The 23,375-nt window shown below is 36.4% G+C and overlaps 1 protein-coding gene across 5 annotated transcripts in view; it reads left to right on the top strand.

The window, feature by feature from the left end:
* Nucleotides 1-22,915, top strand: part of RTTN (rotatin) — an 89,147-nt gene extending 66,232 nt beyond the window's left edge. For all 5 annotated transcript variants that reach the window (XM_055799855.1, XM_055799854.1, XM_055799856.1 and 2 more), the window contains 10 exons: nucleotides 345-556; nucleotides 4,997-5,102; nucleotides 8,848-8,942; nucleotides 12,374-12,451; nucleotides 13,897-14,023; nucleotides 16,598-16,797; nucleotides 18,702-18,969; nucleotides 20,191-20,294; nucleotides 20,654-20,723; nucleotides 22,457-22,915. In XM_055799855.1, the coding sequence (XP_055655830.1) occupies nucleotides 345-556; nucleotides 4,997-5,102; nucleotides 8,848-8,942; nucleotides 12,374-12,451; nucleotides 13,897-14,023; nucleotides 16,598-16,797; nucleotides 18,702-18,969; nucleotides 20,191-20,294; nucleotides 20,654-20,723; nucleotides 22,457-22,539 (1,343 nt within the window). In that variant the 3' untranslated portion in view covers nucleotides 22,540-22,915. The remainder of the gene's footprint in view (nucleotides 1-344; nucleotides 557-4,996; nucleotides 5,103-8,847; nucleotides 8,943-12,373; nucleotides 12,452-13,896; nucleotides 14,024-16,597; nucleotides 16,798-18,701; nucleotides 18,970-20,190; nucleotides 20,295-20,653; nucleotides 20,724-22,456) is intronic.
* The last annotated feature ends 460 nt before the right edge of the window (nucleotides 22,916-23,375 follow it).

Raw genomic sequence — 23,375 nt, 5'->3', positions numbered from 1 at the left:
GTACTGTTAGTATTATAATGTAACCTGTTGAATAAAGCAAGGAGAGTTCAGAAAATTGTCAGACAAATGAGTGATTTAGCAAATGGAAATTGTTTTTTTGTTTTATGTTCAAATTAATGCAGAGCAACTAATTCATCCAAACCTATAAAACTCAAACTTTTATTTCTTAGATTTTTAAAGACTTATCAAATGCATAGAATTTTTAGATCTCCTTGTGCAGTGCATAGGTATAACTGCTTCTTGGCTCACATGCTTTCTTTGATAAGTCTTCTTGAATTCCAAAGCACTTAAGGTTTATTCAGAATGAAACATAAAAATTTCTATTTTCCTGTTTAACCTTTCAGATACCATTTGTGATTGTATTCGTCTGTCAGCCGCATATCCTGCTTTGTATATGGCTAGTTTACAGTTCCTTTCTGTCCTTTTGAATGAGGAAGGAAGAAGACAGCTCCAAGATAAACACAATACATGTCAGAATCCAACTATTAGCTTTCTTCTAGATCATGCAGAAGGATGTCAGGCATCAGTAACTCAACTTACTGCATTGATTATTCAGGTATTTAGAATTTGATGATGTGATTGCAGGATATATTTTTGCATTTTTATATTTTGTTAAAAAGGAATATAGTTACCTAATGAAAAATCAATTGTTTCTAGTTATGACCCAAGACATCTTTAATTTGAGACATATGTTACAATCACTTTTGAAATTCATGTAATAAGCTGCATCAATTGCAAAGCAGCAACTTCTAGGAAGTGCCTTGGGAGGCAATAATGGTGCAACAGGATGGTATAGAAACTTACGTAGAGAAGATGGTACTTCAATATAATATGCTTGGCTAAATACTGATAAGCTTTTTTTCCCCTGCATTTCCAAACATGTAATGAGATTTTTAAGCTTCAAGACATAGCTATCCATATTGTAAATGACAGTTGCTTTTAACAGCTGCCTTTATAAAAATTGTGAACCAAGATGAATAATTAATCCTTCTAGTTCATTTCCTGATAGTGTAAAATCAGTGTTGTTGCGCTTAAGGTGCATATATTATTGCATTTTCCAAGACAGTTTTAAGTTGGCCAGGTATTTTCACTAATTCTTTTAGGAACTTGTTGACTGACATAATATTTATTGGTGACAAGATTTTTTTTTTTTCTAGATACTTATTCTGAATGTTCCGTCTTGCATAATGTAATCTCGTTATTCTTATTTATTCCTTAATATATTGTCCTAAATGATTCTTTTATGTCCCTTATATTTACATCCTTTACTTATTTAAAATGTTAAAATATCTTCGATTACTTAATAATAAGAAAAATTGTGACATTTGTTTCTAATTTATTTACCCTCTCAAATTGGTTATTTTATCTATATACTCATAATTTTTAGCTAAATACTCATTGTTCTTTAAATTATATGCAGTTATTCACTGTAATAGTAATAGTGATCCATGATTAGAAGTGTAGTGTTTGTCTGAAAGACACTTTTAGTATAACATAATGTAGCTTATGATTTCTGATGTTCTGGAGTCAGTGTCTTGTAATTATTATTATTTTTAATAGTATTGGTGCATATTGGGTGGTGTGCCCAAAATGATGCTTAGTATCGCTTTATCTCTTCTTTTCCTATGGCTGCTGAATTCTTGTCGAATAACCTCACTCCTACCAAGCCTTGTCCTGATCTAGCTAACATCTGTCACATAACCTGTTCTTCTTTACTGCTGCTGTTACACCATTGTGGCTCTATAGCATTTCTGCAGCATAGTATTCTGTCCACTGAGAACCTGGTGTCTTTTGGGTAGGAGAAACCTCTTAAGAGGACCCTTCTTGGTGCCACTGTATTGGCCAGTCACTAGAATTCCCCCTCTCTTTGGCCGCTAATTTCAGATACTTTCAGTGCATAGAAATTTCCTGTGAGGACGTGATTTTCAGAGACTCACAGCAAAACACGGGCAATTCATTGAAATCCCATAATTTGCTAAATATCCTGTTAACGTTTTTGTATTTAGTGCTTATGTATGTACCTAAAACTGAACTCCTTGGCTCTGGCACAAAATATGTGAATGCATGGAAGTATGTCAAAGATGTGTTGTGTTCTAAGTCACATTCTTCTATTTTCATACAAGTGTACATAGCTCATTACCAATCTTTGCCAGGAAAAAGTGATGATTCTTATGGTGACAGCAGAAGTCATCTATACAATTAAGAATTAACTGCAGCCAGGCCAATGAATGTGTATCAGGCAGTATGACATAGTTTGAGTATTATAAGAGGTAGCAGCTGTTAACTGCTCTTGAACTGTTCAGAGCTCTAGCTGGACATTGCATTTTGTTCATAAAACTGCTCAAAAGATAACCAACATTGTCTAGGGTTTTATAATACATGAAAGAGAGATAGTTGCTACAATCTCCAAAAAAGGATGATAGAATTAGGAAAGAAGCAGCTTTAGGTTTTTTTAGAGCAAAGTACATGTATTTTTTTTTTTTCTTCAGTCTCCATGATGGTCATTGAGAGGCAGTTGAAAGAGGAGCCCATAAGACGTAAAGTAAGCTACTAAAAATAAAAAAAAAACCAACCCAACCCAAAATATTTAAATATGATCCTTCTTCAAGAGAAGCACTCAAGCAAATAATTGACTAACATAGAAGAAGCTGTGGGAGAGAATTTTCAAACAGTCATCTCCATTAATCATCCTAATTACATAAAATCTACAGAGGCTGATATGCAATGGCAAATGCTAACTTAAGTCCTGGTCTGCAATTGTGAGTATTAGCAGACCACGTCCTAAATTAGTGTGCATTATTGCATACAACCGATTTAGTAAACACACATGCTGATTTTGAAAGGTTTTGGTGCTTTTGTGTACGTAAACTTTAACCTCTGTATATATGTTTTCAAGATCAGAAGTAAAAGTAAGAAGGAAACCATAATCCATACATAGTCTCAAATTCAGGCGCTAGCTTTTTTTCCTAGATATAAAAGTTAGCGTTCTAGAAGGGTTGTGATCTCCCCTTCACCTAACTTAAAGTAGGTGCTATGAATCTGCTGTGGATTTTTGGAACATCTTAAATTTATTAATTATCATAATTTCAAAAAAGAATTGAGTGTCCATTCTCATTTTAATACTTCAATACTAGTAGTTTAAAACTATAGATTCTACTGGCAGAAGGCATTATAAATTTACATAGAGTTATTGTTTCCATTCAACTAGTAGTTAATAACCATTAATTATTAATTATTGAAGTGTTCCTATGATTGACGTAAATTTTCTTCTTTACTATAAACTGCAATTCGTGATTGCAAAGTAAGGAAAAAATACACAGAGGAGCATGCTTCCAGAAAGAATGAAATTTTGCTAGTTTTAAAGATAAAATTTAGAAAATAGTAAGATCAAATGAAAACTTTTTTAAAAGTTACAAATAGAGGACAACTCACCTTAATTATTTAATCAGTTCTAATTAGCCACATATTACTTAAAGGAAAATACCCAAGAGATTGACAGGGAAATATTTGGTTTATTACTAAAATACTCCTAAGTACTAAGAAAAAATTAAAACAGCTGGCAACTTAATAGAGCAAAAGCCTTTGAATGGATAAATCACAAAATCTACATATTAGGTTATGCAGGACTAAAGGAACCCAGCATTCTGTCTTTTCCTGACTTGTGTAAATTAGCATCAACTTTAAACTTTAAGCTTTTTATATTTTTACTCAAACCTCTAAATTCTTTTAAAAAGAATCCACCGCCTATTAGTACAGAAAAGTAGTCCATTTACTTAGAACATTCTTGTGTTGCTGATAGCTTTGAGATTTCACTTGGGATGTAATAAACCCAGCTGTAGTCTAAATGTGATTTTTTTTTTTTTTTATTTTTTTTTTGCTACCTATAAATGCAAAACACAGCCCATGCTTTAATTTGGAGTCAGTCATCCTTATCAATGAGGTTTTCTTGTTCTTCAAGTTAATAATTTACTGGTCTTCATCCCTTGATCTTTTCAGTCCTGGTTACACTGAACACTTCAATAAATGGTAAACCGAGAGCATACATTGGTAGTTTATTGCATATTAAAAGTTTGAAAACTTTATTAGGCAATTACTAGCTAGAGGACTAAAGCAAATAAAAGATGATACGTGTGATATATGTAGAGGTGTAAAATCTGTGAGGTCCTATGTCTAGGTACTGATGAGATTTCTGTCTGAAGTACTGTCTTTCTTCAGATGCTGTTTTTATTACAAACTTTAAAATACGTTTTTCTTTCTGCTGTGGTCCAGCAACAGATCTTACTTTACTATTTTTTTTTGTTTACAGTGCATACCATTTTCCGTTACATTGTATGTTGGTATTGGTATGATATTTTAGGGAAAATTGCTAGATGGACAAAATTATGTAGTGGTTAGTATATAAAGCACAGACAGCTCTTTGTCTTTCAACTGTCTTGTTATATGACTCTAAAAAATATTCTTTTGAAAGCACAGAGATTGTATTTGTGTTATTAGAAATACAGTGAAGCTCTCAAAGGCCTCATGAAAATAGGGCAAACTACCATTTTTCTCTGATTGGAAGAGTACCTAAAGAAAAGTTATCCCTGTGACAATGGTGGTTTTATTCTAAAGAATTTCATGATGTTTAATGTCTATCCTTCATCATTGTGTTGATTGAAAGTGAGACTACACTAAAGGCATGTCAGTGAATTGTCTGCAATAGCAAGCCTGAATACTAGGAAAGGTCTGGAATGCCAGGGCTGTGAATCCAGGCTTTAGGAAAGTAGAATGTTAAGAAAAGAGTAAAAGGAGTGGGCTTAGAAGCAAAAAAAATATATATTTTTTTAACATTTTAGAAAAAATAATCACTTCAGAGAGGGAGAATGCTGGATAGGAAAATAGCGGTAAATCATCCAAATGAAAATATAGACTATGTATAACATTTATAGATAGGAATGCAACTTTTAATAGAGTCATTTTTTCATTGTGGTAATGAATGTGCATTTTTTTTTTTTAGGTCTGTGAAAGAAAATCTTCACAGGATGCACTGAAAGAAGTTGCTACAAATGCACTGCTGTCTCTGTTAGCTGTCAGTAAAAATGCCCAGAAATGTGCTTTGGAAGGTGAGCATTTCAAAATGTATGTTAAATAATTTATGAATCAAATGATTGCAGATGTTGTTTTTTAAATAATATTTTTTTTTGTTAAAAAAAACCACCCTGATTTTCAGTGACATTTTTTTCCAGATTTTTACAGTGAAAGTTTATGAATAATTAGTTTTCGGCTACAGATCAAATACTCTTTTGTAGTCAGTCTAAAATTTTGTGGTGAAATCACAGCTCTGTGTGAGAGTGAGAAGAGACCTGTGAACTTTTACTGATAGTGGCATATTCATCTATTCACAACTGGAGATTTTGCACTGGCAGTATCTTCCATTTTTTGTTTTGCACTATGCTGATACAGGTTTGTAGGTGAAGGTATTCCCTGTGTTCTCAGTTCTGGCTGTACCTAGACGAGAAGAGACTTATTTCTCTCAGCTTTGTTCTTCCATGCCTCTTTGTTTCTTTTTTCCCATTTTACAGTTCAAGTAGGACCTTCTCCCCTTGCAACATCTTTCATGCCTAAAGTTTTTACTTTACAGTAGTAAAACAAAAGTTTTAAACCTCTAATAAACGATATTTCTTTTTTTTTGTGTGCCCACTGGAACACAGGGGAGACTTCTTTATTTGCATTTTTCATGTATCATGCATTTAATACCTGCTGATCAGCCCAAGTGCTCTTTGTCTGGGTTGCTTTCTTGTTACTTGCATCTCTGTTGATTAGTTCAGTCCTTCAAGCCTACTGAAAGTCCTTTAAACCTACTTTAAAACTACACTGAAATAGGTAGCCTAGACATGTCTGCTCAATGTCTGATTCCAATAGCGTCAGAAAACTCCAAACTCTAAATCCTATGCTATATACCTAATTTCTGCTCTTTCCCAGTGTATTGGTGGTCTACTCAGCCCTTGCTTGAGTCAGGTCATTATTTTGATGACCCACTAGATCAGGGGCCCTCAAACAGGGGGCCGGCGTGTGGATGAAGTGGCAGGCAGTCATTTGCGGCTGCTTGGTTTCCCCCCCACAACCCCTGGTGGGGGCGGAGGGGGGGGCGGGTGGGGGTGTTCTGTAAATACCAGGGGCTGGATTGAGGACCCTGGGGGGCCGTATCCAGCCCACGGGCCGTAGTTTGAGGACCCCTGCACTAGATCATCTAAGACCTGATTTCCTGTGAAGGCACTACCAGTGTATGAAGTGCATCCATTATGTGCTAGAGCAGCTGTCACGTCACCCTTGCTATGATGCAACACGAATCTTAGAAAAGGAGAGGAGAAGTAGTTCTGGGCTTCAAATCAGTGTCCTGGAGATATCTGTAGCTCTCATATCACCCGTTCAGCTCTTAAGGGCTACTTTTCAAGATACAAATGCTAAGTCCTGCACCTGAAAAAGACCAACCCTTTACAGCAGTACAGGCTGACTGGGGAGCTGAAAAGGACGATGAGGTCTTGGTAGGCAGCAAACTGAATGTAACAGCATGCTGGGCTGTATCAACGGGAACACTGCCAGTAGACTGGGAGGGGAAGGATTATTTTTCTACTTAGAACTTGTTAGACCAAATCTAGAATAATGCATCCAGTTTTGGCCCAGTACAAGAAAGACATCAACAAAGTGGAGCAAATTCAGTAGAGGGCCACCAAGGTGGTTGTGTCCACTTGTCCTTAGAGAAGAAGCTGAGGGAACTGATTGCGTTCAACCTGGAGAAAATAAGGTTTTGGGGGGACCTAATAGCAGCCTTCTTGTACATAGGAGATTTTGAAGGAGACAGAGCTGGGTATTTCACAGCAGTGCGTGGTGTAGGAGTATGCAAGAGAACAGACATAAATTGAAATGTGAGAGTCAGACTGGCTGTAAAGAACCGTTGCCCCTTTGAAGGCAGTCAAGCAGTGGCTAGACATACTGTGCAGTCTCTGTCTTTGAAGATTTTCAAGACCAAACTGGATAAGGTTGCAGGTAAGCTTTGCCTGATCTTATAGCTGACTTGACTTTGAGCAAGAGGTTGGACTTCATGACCTCTGGAGGCCATCTCTTCCAACCTGAATTATCCCATGAACCTATGATCATAGAATAGAGACCTTTAAAGTTCATCCACCCCAACACCCCCTGCAGTGAGCAGGGACATCTTCAACTAGATCAGGTTTCTGAGAGCCCTGTCCAACTTGACCTTGAATGTTTCCAGGGATGAGGTATCTACCACCTCTCTGGGCAACCTGTGCCAGTGTCTTACCACTCTCATTGTAAAAAAATTTCTTCCTTAAACCTAGTCTGAATCTACCCTTTTTTAGTTTAAAACCATTACCCCTTATCCTATTGCAACAGGCCCTGCTAAAAAGTTGGTCCCCATCTTTCTTATAAGCCCCCTTTAAGTATTGTAAAGCTGTAATAAGGCCTGCCTGGAGCCTTCTCTTCTCCAGGCTGAAGAACCCCAACTGTCCCAGACCTTTTTTGTAGGAAAGGTGTTCCATCCCTCTAATTTCTGTGGCCCTCCTCTGAATTCACTCCAATAGGTCCATGTCTTTCTGAGGGCTCCAGAGCTGGGTGCAGTACTCCAGGTGGGGTGTCACCAGGGCAGAGCAGAGGGGGAGAATCACCTCTCTTTACCTGCTGGCCACACTACTTTTGGTGCACGCCAGGATCTGGCTGGCTTTCTGGGCTGCAAGTGCACATTGTCAGCTTATGTCCACCTTTTCATCCACCAATAACCCCAAGTCCTACTCCTCAGGGCTGCTCTCAATCCCTTCCACTTCCAGCCTGTATTGATGCTACCGCAACCCTGGTGCAAGACCTTGCACTTGGCCTTGTTAAACCTCATGAGGTTCACATGGGCCCACTTCTTGAGCTTGTCCTGATCCTTCTGGATGGCATCCTGTCCCTTGGGGATGTCAACTGTACCACTCAGCTTGGTGTCATCTGCAAACTTGCTGAAGGTGCACTCAGTCCCACTATGTCATTGGTGAAGATAGTAAACAGTATTGATGCCAATACAGGTCCCTGAGAGACACCACTTGTCACCAGTCTCCATCTGAACATTGAACCATTGACCATTGCTCTCTGGATGTGACCATCCAACCAATTCCTCACCCACTGAACAGTCCACCCATCAAATCTGTATCTCTCAGATTTAGAGAAAGATGTTTTGGGGGCCTGTGTCAAAGGCCTTACAGAAGTCCTAATAAATCACATCTATAGCTCTTCCCTTGTCCACTGATATAGTCACTCCCTGATCTTTCATGCATTAAAGACTCTATATCCTGAGAAAGAGCCTAACTCAACATTTTGCATTTTGAGTCACCTGAACATTTACTCTATTTTGTCTTACCTCAGATGCAGCAAATTGCTGCTGTTAGTGAAGAGCTGGGTAACCTGAAGGCATGCCCTTGAAGCTTCAGTCTTCTAGGCAGCATAACTGAAGATATCCTGAAGAGTTATGAATTGCTATCCTCTTTTTCCCAAATCATCTTCCCCTCTCCATCTTATCAGTCCTTCCTTTGGGCATTCCTTTCACAGGACTCTGTTGCAAGAGGACTCAAATGTATTCTTATTTCTTGAGATCATTCAACTAGACACATTCCCATCCTGGAGACTGTCGGTTACTTCCTGATATCAAGAAGATAAAAATATATTATGAACTCACAGAATTTGACTTCTGAATCCTTAAATCTCAGTTCAGGAGGGTAGATGTAATCAAGATTATGGCAAGAAAGATATTTTATGTTTCATAAAATATTTTGATTGTGAATGAATGCCTAAATTTTAATATTTTTTGTCTTTCAGTTGATCTTATAGACAGCTGTATAGAAAACATGAAGCACGTTCATGCACAGCTGAATTTGGATTCCCTAAAGCCTGGGAAAGCACAGAAAAAAAAGGTAACTATAAAAACCAGTAAGACTGATATGATAAGGCACTTCCCAGCTCTTTTTTGGTTGGTTGGTTTTGTTTTTGTTGAGGTGGGTCCTATTGGTATTGGTCAGGGGTGAGACAGTAAACGACTTGTAGTGGATCTGGATACTGGGGCGTCTTTGAGGTTCAATTATTTTAGAGCTTTTACCAACGTGATTCTCTCACATACTCACTCTCTGACCCTTTTCTCGGCTTCCTTTTCCAACATGGAGACAACTGCTGGTGCAAGAAGATCAGGCAGAAAATCATATCAGTTTGTGCTTTGCAGCTGCTCAGTTACCAGTCTTGGGTGTTACTAGCCAAAGCCTGCAGATGTGTGACATTTGTCTCCATGCATCTTTCTCGTCTCCAGGATCTTCTCCCACTTGCAGGATTGTTCCAGCAGCCGGGATCTTCACGTTCTTTTTAGGCCTGTTTCTTTCCTTCAGAAACCCATTTCTTTTCAGGATTCCTTTTCACCACTGGCTTTTCTTTACAGAACTCTAAGATACTGTTTACCTAATCTAAGTAATTTATGTACAAATTACAACACATGAGCAGCGTCTGAATTTGTGGTTCCATCTCATGTCTTTTCATTAATTGGAGGATTCACGACTTCCCACTTTTAGTCCAGGTTATCAGAATTAGCAACTAGCCCATTCTGGTTGAAGACAGCAACTAGCGGACTTCTGAGAGCTCAAAAGTTTCGTTTCAAACATTCACGCGCATACATGTTCATCCATTTGTCACCTGTCAGTGCTCACAAGTTCTGATACTTATTTAGCCTACAACAGTATCTAAGAGTACTATATTATTTTCAAACATAGTTGGACTTTCAACCTTGACTTCATGGTCCTATCCGATCAGTCTAATTTTTCCCATCTTGTTTCCACTATAATAATTTTTCTGTTTCTCAGATTTTCTTTCTCAGTGTCGTTCAGCCAGTGCTAGCCACTTTGTTTTTATTTAGTCCTGTACTAGTCAATCTCCCTCCCACTTCAAAACCAATTCCAGTTTGCTTGCACATATGTCATTATTTTGTATTCTTTACTGTCTCACGTGATCTGGCTTCCATTTCTGATTCATCTTCTGTCCTCCTGTGTACTTGGTCTGGACGTCTTGGTTTTTTGTCATCAGACTCAATTGTCCCTGGCTTTAATTTCTTGTCAGTGTGGTGTTTTGGTTTTGTTCTTTTTTTTACTTTTTTCCTTACCATAACTAGACATAGATTAATTCTCACCATCATACAACAGTTTAATAAGAGTTTTTGTTGCATTCTGCTTGTTTTCTACCACTTTAACCTAAAGAATTATTAAAATACTGAAAATAATATTTGCTGTCAAGTTTTATACCTTGTCTGCTCCCGCGTAAAGCAGAAATTGCAGAAAACATCTTTCTGCAGGATACTTCTGCATTGTTTGAGTTCTTTGAGGCTTTGGCACAGACATTAGCCTTGATTTGTGAGAGTATGGAACTGTGTTTTATAGCAGTGGGTGCTTAAAAGAATTTGAGGTTGACCCCAACGTTTGAAGGCTACGATATTTTTTTTTGATCTCCTAAACACATTTATTATCCCTTCTTCAAGGGGTAGAGGGTGAAAGGTGTCCTGCCCTGGGTATGTCCAGTAAGGTTCAAGTCAGCTTGTTCTTTATTTCTTGGGTTGAGAAGGGGGAAGCTCTGGGGGACATTTGCTCCTCTGCTAACTGTAGAGGGAATTTAAAACTTGAAAAAAATTGAAGGAGCCTCTGAGAAAGTTCAGGAAGACTTGTTTATGTTTAATTAAGAGTACTTTGAAAGAGAATTGCAAAAGAATTTTTGGCAGATTTCCTTGTTGAGCTGCGATGGTAGTTGCTACATCATATGTAAGCAGGCTGTTCATTCTATGTGGTTCATAACTAGCTACCGGCAATCTAGTTTCATGTGAGAGAAACTGAGACATTGCTTTCATAGTTAGATTTAGCTGATGGTTCACAAAACTGCCCCTCATCCCACTTCCGAGGCACAGCTGTCAAGGTGAAGTTGTTGGAGCTTCTTTTCTTTTTCTCTTTCTTTTAACTGCTGGGAAATAAGTGTTTGACTTGGCTTCATTCTCAGGGCAACTGAAATATTTTGCCTGATATTTCTTTTTTTTCACAATAATTACTGTGATGCTAACAAAGGGCATGAAGAGTATTTACAGGTTACCAAGCTTTCAAAAACTCCCCTCAAAATAAGATCTTAGTAAAAATCAAGATATGCTAAAACAAATAAATACATACGAACAGTGCCATCAGCACACTCTATAACTTTTTCGACCTCCTAGAAGTTAACATATTAAATATAAGTTGTAGCTTGTGGCATTTTATAGGATTTGGTGCTATTTGTATTAAGCAAATTAATACATATGTAAGTTCTTGAAGGAACATCTTAGAGTTGGCACTTTATTTAGCTAAAAAAGAGGCAAGCAAGTCATAAACCATATTTGTAATGATGGCTTGTATGTTTCTTTTAATCTACCGCACCTGACTTTCATTAACTTTTTTTAGATAGACTTTTACTTCATCTCTAAATGTCATCAACTGTACGTGATATGTTACATAAGTGAGCATTTTTGCTTCCCCTTGTCTGAGATTTAAGCGTGAATCCTATTTTATATTTTAGTTCCTTTATGCTTGATAAAACAGGAATAGTCTGCTGTGGTGAACAAGCTTATTGGAATCTGATCATCTTTCAAAAGTGGTTTAGTATGTCAGCCTTATAGAAGTTAGGTCAGCCATCATTAGCCTTTTAGTGTCACAGCACTATCATGAAGATGGATCTTTTGTTTACTTGTATACTTGAATCTTAGTATAGTGCCTCACTGTCCAAAGGTCTGTATTTATCTTTGTAATATTTGTATCAGATTGGAGACTATTTTATTATTAAGGACGGGGAGCTAAGACACTAGGAATACAAGGATGGATTGGTCTGACCAAATGTAGAGATCTGCAAGACAAAAGCTAGTTTATCCTTGTTTTTATCAAAGGAATAAAAACAAGTGCCTCTAGGGAGTCATTTGTTTGACTTGTTTTTAGAGGTTTGCTGTAGGATGGAAGGAGCAAATAGTGTTCTCACCCACTCTTCATTAGTTGTAAGAGAAATGGAGCTCCACATTACAGATCTCTGTATTTGGCCAGATCAGTGCCCCTAGAAATGGCATCTGTGGGGTTATGAGGGGTGAGGATGACTCCAAGTAACTTCTTTTAAGTGTCTTTAGTATACATGGTTGAATCTAGCTGAGATGAATCCTAGCTGAAATCAGAAAGAAACTCTGCTGAAGAGATGTGACCCAAATGTTGATGCCTTAGATTTGCACCTCTCCTTTGAAATCTCTTTCTTCCTTGTACAGAATTAATTCTGGTCTTATGTTGATGGTCTTCAAATATTTTTCTCTGGATAGGAGGATAACCTTATCAAGCAGTTAAGGTGTTCTATGCAGCTCCTCAGAAACTGCCTCTTTCAAAATGAAGAATGCAAAGTAAGTATTCTTATACTGAAATAATATGAACGCATTCAGTTAGTGAATGAAGATTGTGGGTTTTTTCTACTTTGAAATTATTTTCAAGCTTGCTAAATTTTAAGTTTGATATTAATGGCAAGAAATACTTCAAATCTCATTATTATTCCCACCTCCTAAGAATATTTCAGACATGCATTAGGAACTCGGTGTTCTTATTGAAACATCATCTCCCAAAGGTCTCAGATGACTGTCATACTTTATACCCACTTCTCCTTTGCTTAAATCAATAATTCCAGTTTTCAAAGCATATAATGTAAAAAATGGATGTAGAGAAAAGTGTAGGGCCACAAGAAAGACACGTAAGAGGTGAAGTTCATATCTTGGGAAGTAGTTTATTCTGCTCTCTTTTTTTTCTTTTCTTTTTTTGAAAGACAAAAAAAACCAAAAAACCCACCAACAAAAAAAGACCCAAATCCCTAAATAGTAATTTGCCATTTACTTTTCTTTGTCTAAGTTAAATTACGCTAATCCTGCAAGGCACAATTTTGTTTCCATCTTGATTTTTTTTTGCACAATTTTTCTTAGGGTTTTGTTTCAAATTTATTCTTTTCATTTCACATTCAAAAGCACAGAAAAAAAGAAAAGATTTTTTTTTTCTACCTCAGTTCTTCTGCCTACCTGTTTTTTGCATTGGGAAAATACTACATTACTTTTTTCATTTTTCCCCCCTGTATTCTTTCTTTCTGATCACGACTTTTCCTTTTTTGTATTGCTATCTTTCACATATTTATTTCCATTTTCTCTTTCAGAGTTTAATTTATCTTGGCATTTTGATACAACTTGTGCAAATGCATTGGTGGAACCACTAGATTTACAGACCTACCAGAAGATACCCCTATTGAGGGCATGTTTTAGCATCATTTTTGTGTACAAAACACCATGTAAATTATGGGCTATCTGGTTATCTGTAAGGTCCCTATAACTTGGTTGTGTCATAATCTCAGATAGGTTTATTGTGGTATATTTTTCTTATTTTGATCAGGGGTCTGCAGAGTCAGTTGCTTGGAGGAGAAAGGAGGTTGTTATTGATAACAAGGTTTTTTATCATTTGCTCTGTAGAACTGCACCTTTCTATTTCCATGCTTTTTGAGTTCCAGTAAGTAGTTTAGTTGGAGTAGAATAAAACCTTAGAATAGGGAGCTCTTGAACAATCACAATTGAAATGAATAAATCTTTAATTTTTTTGCATGTGTCTCAGTAATTAAAACTTGTGCTGGTTTTGACTGGAATAGTGTTAAATTCATTAGTGTTCAAATAAGGGTGTCAGTTCTTTCCATACAATCTTTTAAAGCAAAGTAATGGGACACAATAAGATTAAGGCATGCTTTTCTTACTCTATTTATACTTCATTTTGAAAGTACTTCATAGTATAGTACTTTAAATTCTTTGTCGTGTTCTTGCAGGTGGCAGCACTCAAAGCTCATCTTGTTCCTGTTCTTCATTCATTGTGGCCATGGTTTTTGATAGATGACTCCTCAATGCAAATAGCTCTGCATTTGCTTTGTGTCTACACTGCAAACTATCCTGCAGGTATGAGAGTCACTCTGTGATGTAATACATCAAAATATTTGACCAGAATTATTAATGCAGAAAAGCATAATAAAGGGAAAAGAATGTTTATTACTACCATAACAAGAAAGTGTCAAAGCACTGGTCCATCAAAGCTATCAAGAGTTTTGATTTTAACATATTTAAGAAGACTTTTGTTCAGATCCTATTTCAGTCTGTTGGATTTAGCAAGAGTACAGTTGTATTAAAGGATTAAATAACATTTAATTCAAATTGTTATGTTTGAAGGTTACATGAAAGTCCTACCAAACTCAGTAGTATACTGTAGAAATACTACTCTAGGAATTCTCTCACAGAGAACAGTGTATCAGTACTTTATGTAGTTTGTACTTCAGCCCTTATTGAGAACATTCTGATTCTGAAATATTCAAGAATCTTAATTTAATTCTTGATTAAATTTCTTTCATTTATTTATGCATTGAGCTCAGCAGCTTGTATTTGTGTATTTTTCATAAGAATTGTCTTCTTCATTTGAGGAAACCTTTTGTTTCCATTAATAAGTAATTATCCCCACTACTAGAAGCCTGTTCTTTTTGTCTTATTCCATATCCTGGTTATTGACTCATGTAATGACTTGCTGATGGCTTGAAGAGACAGATAAGTATCTGTTGATTTCTCCCTGTCAAGATACCATGAAAGAGTTAGCCTGGTTAAAATATATTAACTGAACAGTCTCTGAGCTTTTTTTAACCCTATTTTTAAGTTAATGTCTCCAGACCTTAAATGACCTTGCAATGCTTTTTTTCATAAACATTTTTTAATATGGGATGGAGAAAGTTCAAATATGTCAACCACAGGATATAAAATTTAAATGTCATGTCCTGTGATGCAGTGGAAATCCAGCTGAAGTTCTGATGGACTTTCTTGTTTCATAACTCTCAGTGACTCTAGGCTGCGGTTTTATTTTTCTTGCTAATTAAGGGCAAGTAGTTTTATACTGATGATGTTTTTTCTTTCTGTTCAGAATAGTTGGCTTATGAGGTGACACAAACTTACCTACTCTGAACTGGTTAACTACTTCCCCTTAGTGTAGTCAAAGAAATGCATGTAGATGTTTTTAACTGTTATGAACAGTCTCATTTTTATTTACTTTTGCCATGTAAGAAGTTAACTGTTGTTGCAGATGGCAAATGCCACTACATAAAAAGGTATATAAGTATATTTGTGCACAATCATCATGTTGGGGACTTCGTTGTTCCCTGCCACTGGAGCACAAGGATGTCCTGAGGTTATGCAGGGAGAAAACTAGAACTTGATCAGGCTACTGCCATAAAGACAATAAAAATGTTGCTATCATCACATTAGCAACAAAAGAAGGGCTAAGGAGAATCTCCATCCTCTATTGGATGCGGGGAAAACATAGTGACAAAGTATGAGGAAGAAGCTGAGGTACTTAATGCCGCCTTAGCCTCAGTCTTTAATAGGAAGACCAGTTCTCCAGGTACCCAGCCCCTGAGCTGGAAGATCGGGACTTGATGCTGGTGAGATTGCATCTCAAATACTGTGTTCAGTTTTGAGCCCCTCACTTCAAGAGGGACATTGAGGTGCTGGAGCGTGTCCAGAGGAGGGCAGTGAAGCCTGTGAACAGTCTAGAGTACGAGTGTTATGAGGAGCAGCTGAGGGAACTGGGGTTGTTTAGCCTGGAGAAGAGGAGACTCAGGAGGGATCTTATCTCTCTATACAACTACCTGAAAGGAGATTGTAACAAGGTGGGTGTCAGTCGGTTTTCCCAAGTAACTAGTGATAGGACAAGAAGAAATGGCTTCAAGTTGTGCCAGGAGAGGTTTAGATTAGATATTAAGAAAAATTTCTTCACTGAAAGGGCGGTCAAGCATTGGAACAGGCTGCCCAGGGAAGTGGTTGAATCGCCATCCCTGGAGGTATTTAAAAGATGTTGTATAGACGTGGCACTTGGTGGCATGGTTTGGTGTGGACTTGACAGTGCTAGATTAGCAGTTGGACTTGATCTTACAGGTCTTTTCCAACCTAAACGATTTATGATTCTGTGATTCTATTAATCTGAGCTTGTAGCTCTGTAGCATAGGATTTTGCCTGCTACTGTGGTAGAAGGTTAATGACAGATGCAGACAGCACTTTTATTTCTCAGAAAGATGTTTTAAGAAACTTATTAAACCTTTACAGGTGCAGAGAGGTGCAGAGAGGTGCAGAGAGGGAGGTCTTTTTCTGAGATTCAGAGGGTTCATTCAGATTCTGATGCCAAATAATTGTATAATGCTGTAGATAGGGTTCTGTTTTTCAAGGAGGCTTTCTGACACAGAGCAATGGCTTCTCTTTAACAGAATTGCCTCCTGGATTCTAGAACAGTAGACGCCTATTCCAGTAAACTGCCACTTTCAGGCCTGTTTCTATTCAAAGCATGTCCCATTGACTTCACTGTGGTTCAAAGAAAAAAAAGCCCAATCTTTTCAAAAGTCCCGTTTCAGTCTTTGAGCTGTTAGGACAAATGTACATATACATAAAAAAAATAAAATCAATAGGAAGAGCAGTCTATGATAAATGTTTTATTTCTTCAAGGTTGTGCTTCACTTTGTTGGGCCAGTGGTGGACAATTATCACTTCCATCTGCACGAAGTGCATCTGGCAATTCATTAATGCATAGCGTCTTGAAATTGGCTTCCCAAGTGTCAAATGATAACAGCCCAGTTCAGCAGGTGGTCTTTTGTCTTCTTTCTAACCTTGCTCTGTCTCATGACTGTAGGGGCATTATTCAAAAGGTAAGTAAATAATATTCTTGATTTTAGGAATGTGATGGATGCTTTTTCCTTTTTAATAACCCTTCATATTTCAATATGGAGTGTCCTGTGATCACATAGAGATGCTTCTGTGCGAATCAAAACCATTGTGTCTTCTTAGTTAGTTCTGTTATTGTTCCCAAATTGCAGTGTGTAATTTGGTCATATTCATGTTCTGGACAGAAACAGCATATGGAATGGCACAATTTTTGCTAGAGCTTGTATAACTTCTCAGTTTCAGTGGGGTGTAAAATTTTTAATACCTATGTATGTTGATAACAATCACTAGTGGATCATGAAAGTAAGCATACAGTAGAACAAACTGCATGTGAGTAAACAAGAAATTAAATGTTGTATAAATCTTTAGGTATACTGTGTGAAACATAACCTTTATTAAAGTTATAGTTTTAGAGAAGGTGTCCTTTATGTGAGTAACTGGCTGTTAGATACAAATATATCCTTATTATATGAATGTAAGTACTGTCTTTTCCCTTCTTAATTTATATATTGAATGGTCCTTGCTCTATTTTATCAAACGTTCTTTGAAAAAATCTTTTTTAAATTTAACTTTGATCATTTAAATAAATTCAACACCTTGAAACAAGAAGTCAAACCATGTAGAAAATCAGCTACAGCGATGACATGATAAAACTAGCTAACAAATCATAAATTTAAAAGTGTGTTTGTTTTTAGCATCTTTTATAGTAGTTTATTAATTACAACAATTTGTTTCAATTTGCATTAACAATATTTTATGCTTGAACCTAATTAGCTGTTAGAAAAGGCAGGGGGAGATACAAAACTTTAGTGGTGCTAATTCTGTAAAATCTGGTCATAAGAGTTACAAAATTGCTGATAATCAATCTTTTTGATAGAAAATAAGACTTTGAGATCTTTTCTATGGCTGTTCTGTTCTGAGAATTGTTTTGGCTTTTGCTGTCTTCAGAGTTTCACTTTAATGTGATAGTCTTCATTCTTTCTCCTGAGCTCTTTCTTAAGTGTAAGCAATGCTGAATTATTAATTCCATCTGTGAAAATTAAATTACCAATATTATACTAATGTGAAGAAAACCACAACAGAGTTTGTATGCTGGATCTTTTGCTTTTGTCCAGATGCCTGTATGACTTGTCGAAGGTTGGTGAGGTTGGGAATATTTAGTCAAGGACTTTTTTCATCATAGGAATGTTATGTTAGAACATAACATATGGGAGATATACCCCTTGCAACTGGGGAATAGATTTTCACCTGCTCAGAATATCCTTAAAGTGGAGGCAAACCCTGAGACTGGGAAGCAGTAGTGTATGCCGTAACAACACACAGATCTTTTTCTTCAAAGCTTACAAAAATAGAGGGCGTCACTATTGCTGTCAGTGAAGGGGGTGGTGGTGGTACAATTTAGATCATTGTGAGTCCCTTCCAACTTGCAGTGTTCTATGATTCTATGATACCTTTAACATTTGCTAATAACACAAGCCATAACAAATAAGGAATCAATAATACACTAGTAAGTAGTGCATTGATTCATTTAAACTGTTTCTAGCTTTTTTTGGGGCAGAAACACTAAATGCAAAGCAAAAAGCTTATGTAGTCATGGGAATTGGCCTTTAAAGAAATATATTGTGTTGAGTCAACTTTTATGTATCTACACAGCATAAGTTATTACAGAAGAAAATGTATTTACCATATTAATGTTTTAACCAAGATGGGGATTCTTTTTCATATGTAATTCTTTCAAAAAATCCTTGACTAACAATGGGTTCCTGAAATATGTAAATTAAACATTAGTGCTAGTTTTTGATCAAGTATGCAGATTGGAAAGTCAAACAGCAGTGAACAAACCATGGAATACTATAAATTCTAATATCCATTTTCTCCCTTCTGACAGAGTAACTTCCTGCAGAACTTTTTGTCTCTCTCATTACCAAAAGGAAGTCATAAAAATTCTGGTAATGCGTCTACTCTTTGGCTAAAGCTGCTACTGAACGTATCTTTTGGAGAAGATGGACAGCAGATGATCATGAAGATAAATGGCTTTTTAGATCAGATCGTGGAAATGTGTAAATACAAACACAAGAGCAGCCAACATCTAGCACTTCTTATTCTACATAACATATGTTTTAGTCCAACTAATAAACCAAAGGTATTAGCTAATGGTAAGTATCTAAAGGGTATACAAGCTATTGTACTCTGAGAATATGGTGTCTTCTAGAATATTTTCATTACAGTTTGGGTTACTGACCAAGAACTCAATATTGTTATTTAGAAAAACAATTTTATAAAAAATTATTTTCATAGAAGTAATTACAGAACACATATTTTGGCAGAAAAGAAATGAAAATAATATATAGCAAAAGGAAAAGCAAATAGTTTTTGAAAAAATCAAAATTTATTGTGAGTCTGATCATTTGAATATAGTAACACATTGTGAATGAAAGGATTTTTGCAGTTTCTCCAACAGATAGTATTTCTTCTGGTGGGAGTGTGTGGTGGTGTTGAAGGATTCTTTGAGTCAGTCACTTTGAAATAACTGAAGTTCCTATCTTTCAGTTGAACAAAACCTTATCTCCTGCAAGTCATGGGTATTAAGACAAAGAATTTTGTCTTTTCATGTGTGGAAAATGTTCATGATAATGATAGAGTTATAATCATGGCACGTATATTTGATGTAACAACATGCACAGAACCTTTTTCTCAGTTCTTTGTAAAAGGCATGTTTCTTTCCCCCATTTTATTGCAGAGAGCATGCTCCTGTCTCTTGTAAGTTCTCAGCAGGTTTTCCAGTGACCATACTTTTATTTTTTTCCTGCTGATTTGCTGCCTTAATTAAGCGTACGTTATTCAGTTACATAATCTGTGAATTTTTATTATGAAGTGAACAAGCAAACTTGAAGAGTCTGGCTTCAGAGCAAGGCTAGGAAATGAAGGCATCTACAGTAAGGTGGCAAATATTTCTCATTGGTTACAAATCATCTACTAAGGAAAATAGAAGCGTCTTAATTTCCATCCTGATGTGGCTTTTAATTGTGGCTGTTGGGAGTTATAAAACAGTTTCATGCCTTACTCAGTCCCTATGCATAGCTGACGACTGTATGTAACATTCATGTTTTATTACTGAGGGCTTAATTTTTTAGCACTGCTTGGTTTTGTTTTGCTATATACTTTCTAACACTTCTTTCGATGTAGTCTACTGATCTCATGAGCATATTTCAATTTAAGAAATCTGATTATAAAGTTTCTGTAATTCCTCTGCCGTACCGATACTTGTCATGGAAATAAGTGTACTCCAAGCATCAAAATACTGAGACGTGCAAATATATTTGTGTGATTTTGATGACTTTTTCTAGCTGCATTTTTTATTTTATTTTTCTCATTAGATAAAGCCATTGCAGTACTGTCTGCCTGTTTGGAAAGTGACTGTCATGCTGTTCAGAGAATAGGAGCAGCTTCACTTTGGGCTTTGCTTCACAACTATCAGAAGGTTAGTAGTTGAGAAATACTTGAAAAGCCTGTAATGTTACTTCTATGCTGTAAACAATACAGTAACCTTTCAGTAAATAAAAATAAAGTTTACAGTAGCAGTTTTATTTTATTATTCTAATTGTATAACTGCACAGGCTAAGAGGTTAAACAACAGGGTAAGGAAGCAGCTTGTCTTCTGTGATTTGTGACTACTTATATAAATGCAGTCTGTATGATAATATAGTCATATGCTAATTCTAAAACTCCCGCATTTCATGTTCTGCCAAATTATTGTAATTTTCTAAACGTTGCTCTTAGAGTGAACATGTGACAGAGAAAATCAAGTTGTCATATTTTGTTTGTTTGTGTGTGCTACAGGCAAAAGTGACTTTGAAGAATCCATCAATAAGAAGAAGAATAGATGAGGCTTATTCGTTAGCGAAGAAGAGTAAGTCCTGCTTCCAAGTAATGTCAATTCTGTATTTTGCCATCAAGTAGATCATTAATACATTTCTATTTATATCATCACAATGTTTTTTTGTTGTGATACAAGTTTTTGTAAGGATACTTTTGTCTCTAAAATCATGAGTAACAATACGGTTTATGGTTAGGCATGTTAAAAATACAGATATAGAAAAATGCCTCTTGGTTAACAAACTATAAGTAAAACCTGAGGTAATTGCTAAGGTTACTCTGTAAGAATAGGTCTGATCGTGCCTGCTCCAAGATGCTTTCTTTGCACAGTACACTTCTGCATTGATTCTTAAATTTAATGACAAGAAAAATGGTTCATTTAGCATTGACTTGGCTTAATACTGCTCAGCCTCACTGTGTTCAGCCACATAAGGAAGGGATCAGAAGAAATCATTGTGCCAGTCTTAAAATACTGTACCATGAGTTAACTGACTTTCTGAAAGCTTGAGTTTTTTGTTCAAGTAACTGAACATAACTGTCATTTGAATAGCTTTATACAAAGGTTGCTATCTTCAGCTCAAGAGCATTAGTTTTGAAAGATGTTCAAATACTGGTCTGTAGCTGGAGCTTCAGTAGCTAATAATAGGTTTATTGGTTATTAGTGACATCAAGACTCTGATCTTGCAAAAACATCGAAATGTCTTATTTTAAGCTAATGAGTTTTCCTACTAATTCTAATTGCTCTGTAGATGTACTCAAATAGGTTTATCAACTGGGGGGGCTTATACCAGGTTCCCATGGTATGTTGCACAATCAGAAGTGCCACAAAATTTCTGCCTGTGCTGAACATTTATAGTATCCTAATAAGGAGATGTATTGTTGCTAGAACATCGCATGATAATTCTTCTGTACTGTCACCCAAATCCGTTGATTTTGTCAATGTACTGTTGTTTCAAACTCATCTTTTACTAAGTCAATCATTAAACATAACATAATGCAACATTTCATATATTGGTAGTGTGTTAGTAAATAGACAAGTTTGTATTTTCTTCACAGCATAACTACCACTGATCAGAGATTTTTCAAAATATGTTGAATCAGTAAGGTAGGAATATGCAGCTTTTACAGACTAGCACCCTATAACATTAATCCCCATGTATTTATGTGCTGCTTTAGAAGATAAAGTCCTAGACTGAAATATTGATTTTTGATTCAATAAACATTTAAATATCAAAATATTGAGTATGAAAAATTTTATACAACAGTAATTGCTACAGTTTGCAGTCATGTGGAGCTGTCATCTATATTTTCCTGCCTTAAGGTTCTCAACTAGCCTACCCTAATAAATCTTTCATCACTTTACAGTGGCAATTGAACTAAAATGGTAGATTGTTCTTCTGAGTGCAAGTGGGGGAATTTTTCAATATGGCTGTTGTTGTTTTACATTTCCCACTTTGTCCTACCCCAGGAGAAATTTGGGAAGAACAAGGCATGACCTCATTGTAACACAGCAGAATTGAAGGGCGGTTTTCATTTCTTTCTGTCACAACTAAGCCGGGGGGCTTGGAAAGCTGTGAAATTCTAGCCTTTAAAAATGAAAAACCAGACTTTGCAACATAAAATATTAGTACTCCATTTGCCACTTAATGTCTATAAGATCATAAAATTGCATGAATTCTAGCAAGGCATTCAATGCAGTCTTTGAAAAAAGTAACTTTGCATTAAGAATCAACTAGAAATTCAAATCTTGTTTTTAATTCCTTTTAGCTATTCCTCAGCCAGAAGAAAATGAGCTACATGCCTACTATTTAAAATGCTTAGAGAATATAGTGCAGCTTCTTGATTGTTAATGATCATCAGATGACTTCTCATGTTGAAATGGGACAGCTTATTCAATGGGAGCCTGAAATGTAAAGAAAACGCTTCTAATTCACATACCTGTGGCAGCAGCATGTATGTTATGGAAGAAATTTATGAAGTCTTTGTGGAAGGAGTTCATCACTTTGAACCAAAGAAACTGGACTGTGGTTCAAACTATATGTACTGTATATCCCAATGGGAAATTATAATGATGCTACAATGTGAAGTATGTACACAGAAGAAATGTACAGAGGAAAAGGATGTGAAAAGACAATTTTAAAAAATTGTGCATTGTAATTGTTACTGTAAAATATTAGAATTGCTGGTTTGGATTGGTCTTAATAAAGGACTTTTTAACTGAGATAATTTATTGGTGGTGGATTGTAGTTTGTAATGTTGCAGATGTGTACAGTGCATACTTATGTTCAAGAACTGAAGATGTTGGCAGTCGTGTGTTAGACCTATTAGGTATAGAACAGCAAGGTGCGTGTTTTAGTTTTGAAGGAATTTTAAGTTCAAACCGCTGCATTTTTTGAAGATGTTAACAATTGAAAAGGAGCTCTTGATTGATAATACTATAGGTGACAGTTACTTTAACGTAGCAGTTTATTCAGAATATGGGGTACATGCATCAGTTAGTTATGTTACAACAGGGGTCCTCAAACTTTTTAAACAGGGGGCCGGCGCGTGGATGAAGTGGCAGGCAGTCATCTGCGGCTGCTTGGTTTCCCCTCCAACCCCCGGCGGGGGGGCAGTGGGGGTGGTTTCTGTAAATACCGGGGGCTGGATTGAGGACCCTGGGGGGCCGTATCTGGCCCGCGGGCCG

The sequence above is a fragment of the Falco peregrinus genome, chromosome 3 (assembly GCF_023634155.1).
Source record: "Falco peregrinus isolate bFalPer1 chromosome 3, bFalPer1.pri, whole genome shotgun sequence".
In the NCBI taxonomy this organism is placed as follows: Eukaryota; Metazoa; Chordata; class Aves; order Falconiformes; family Falconidae; genus Falco; species Falco peregrinus.
This window is presented reverse-complemented; position numbering and strand designations above follow the sequence as displayed.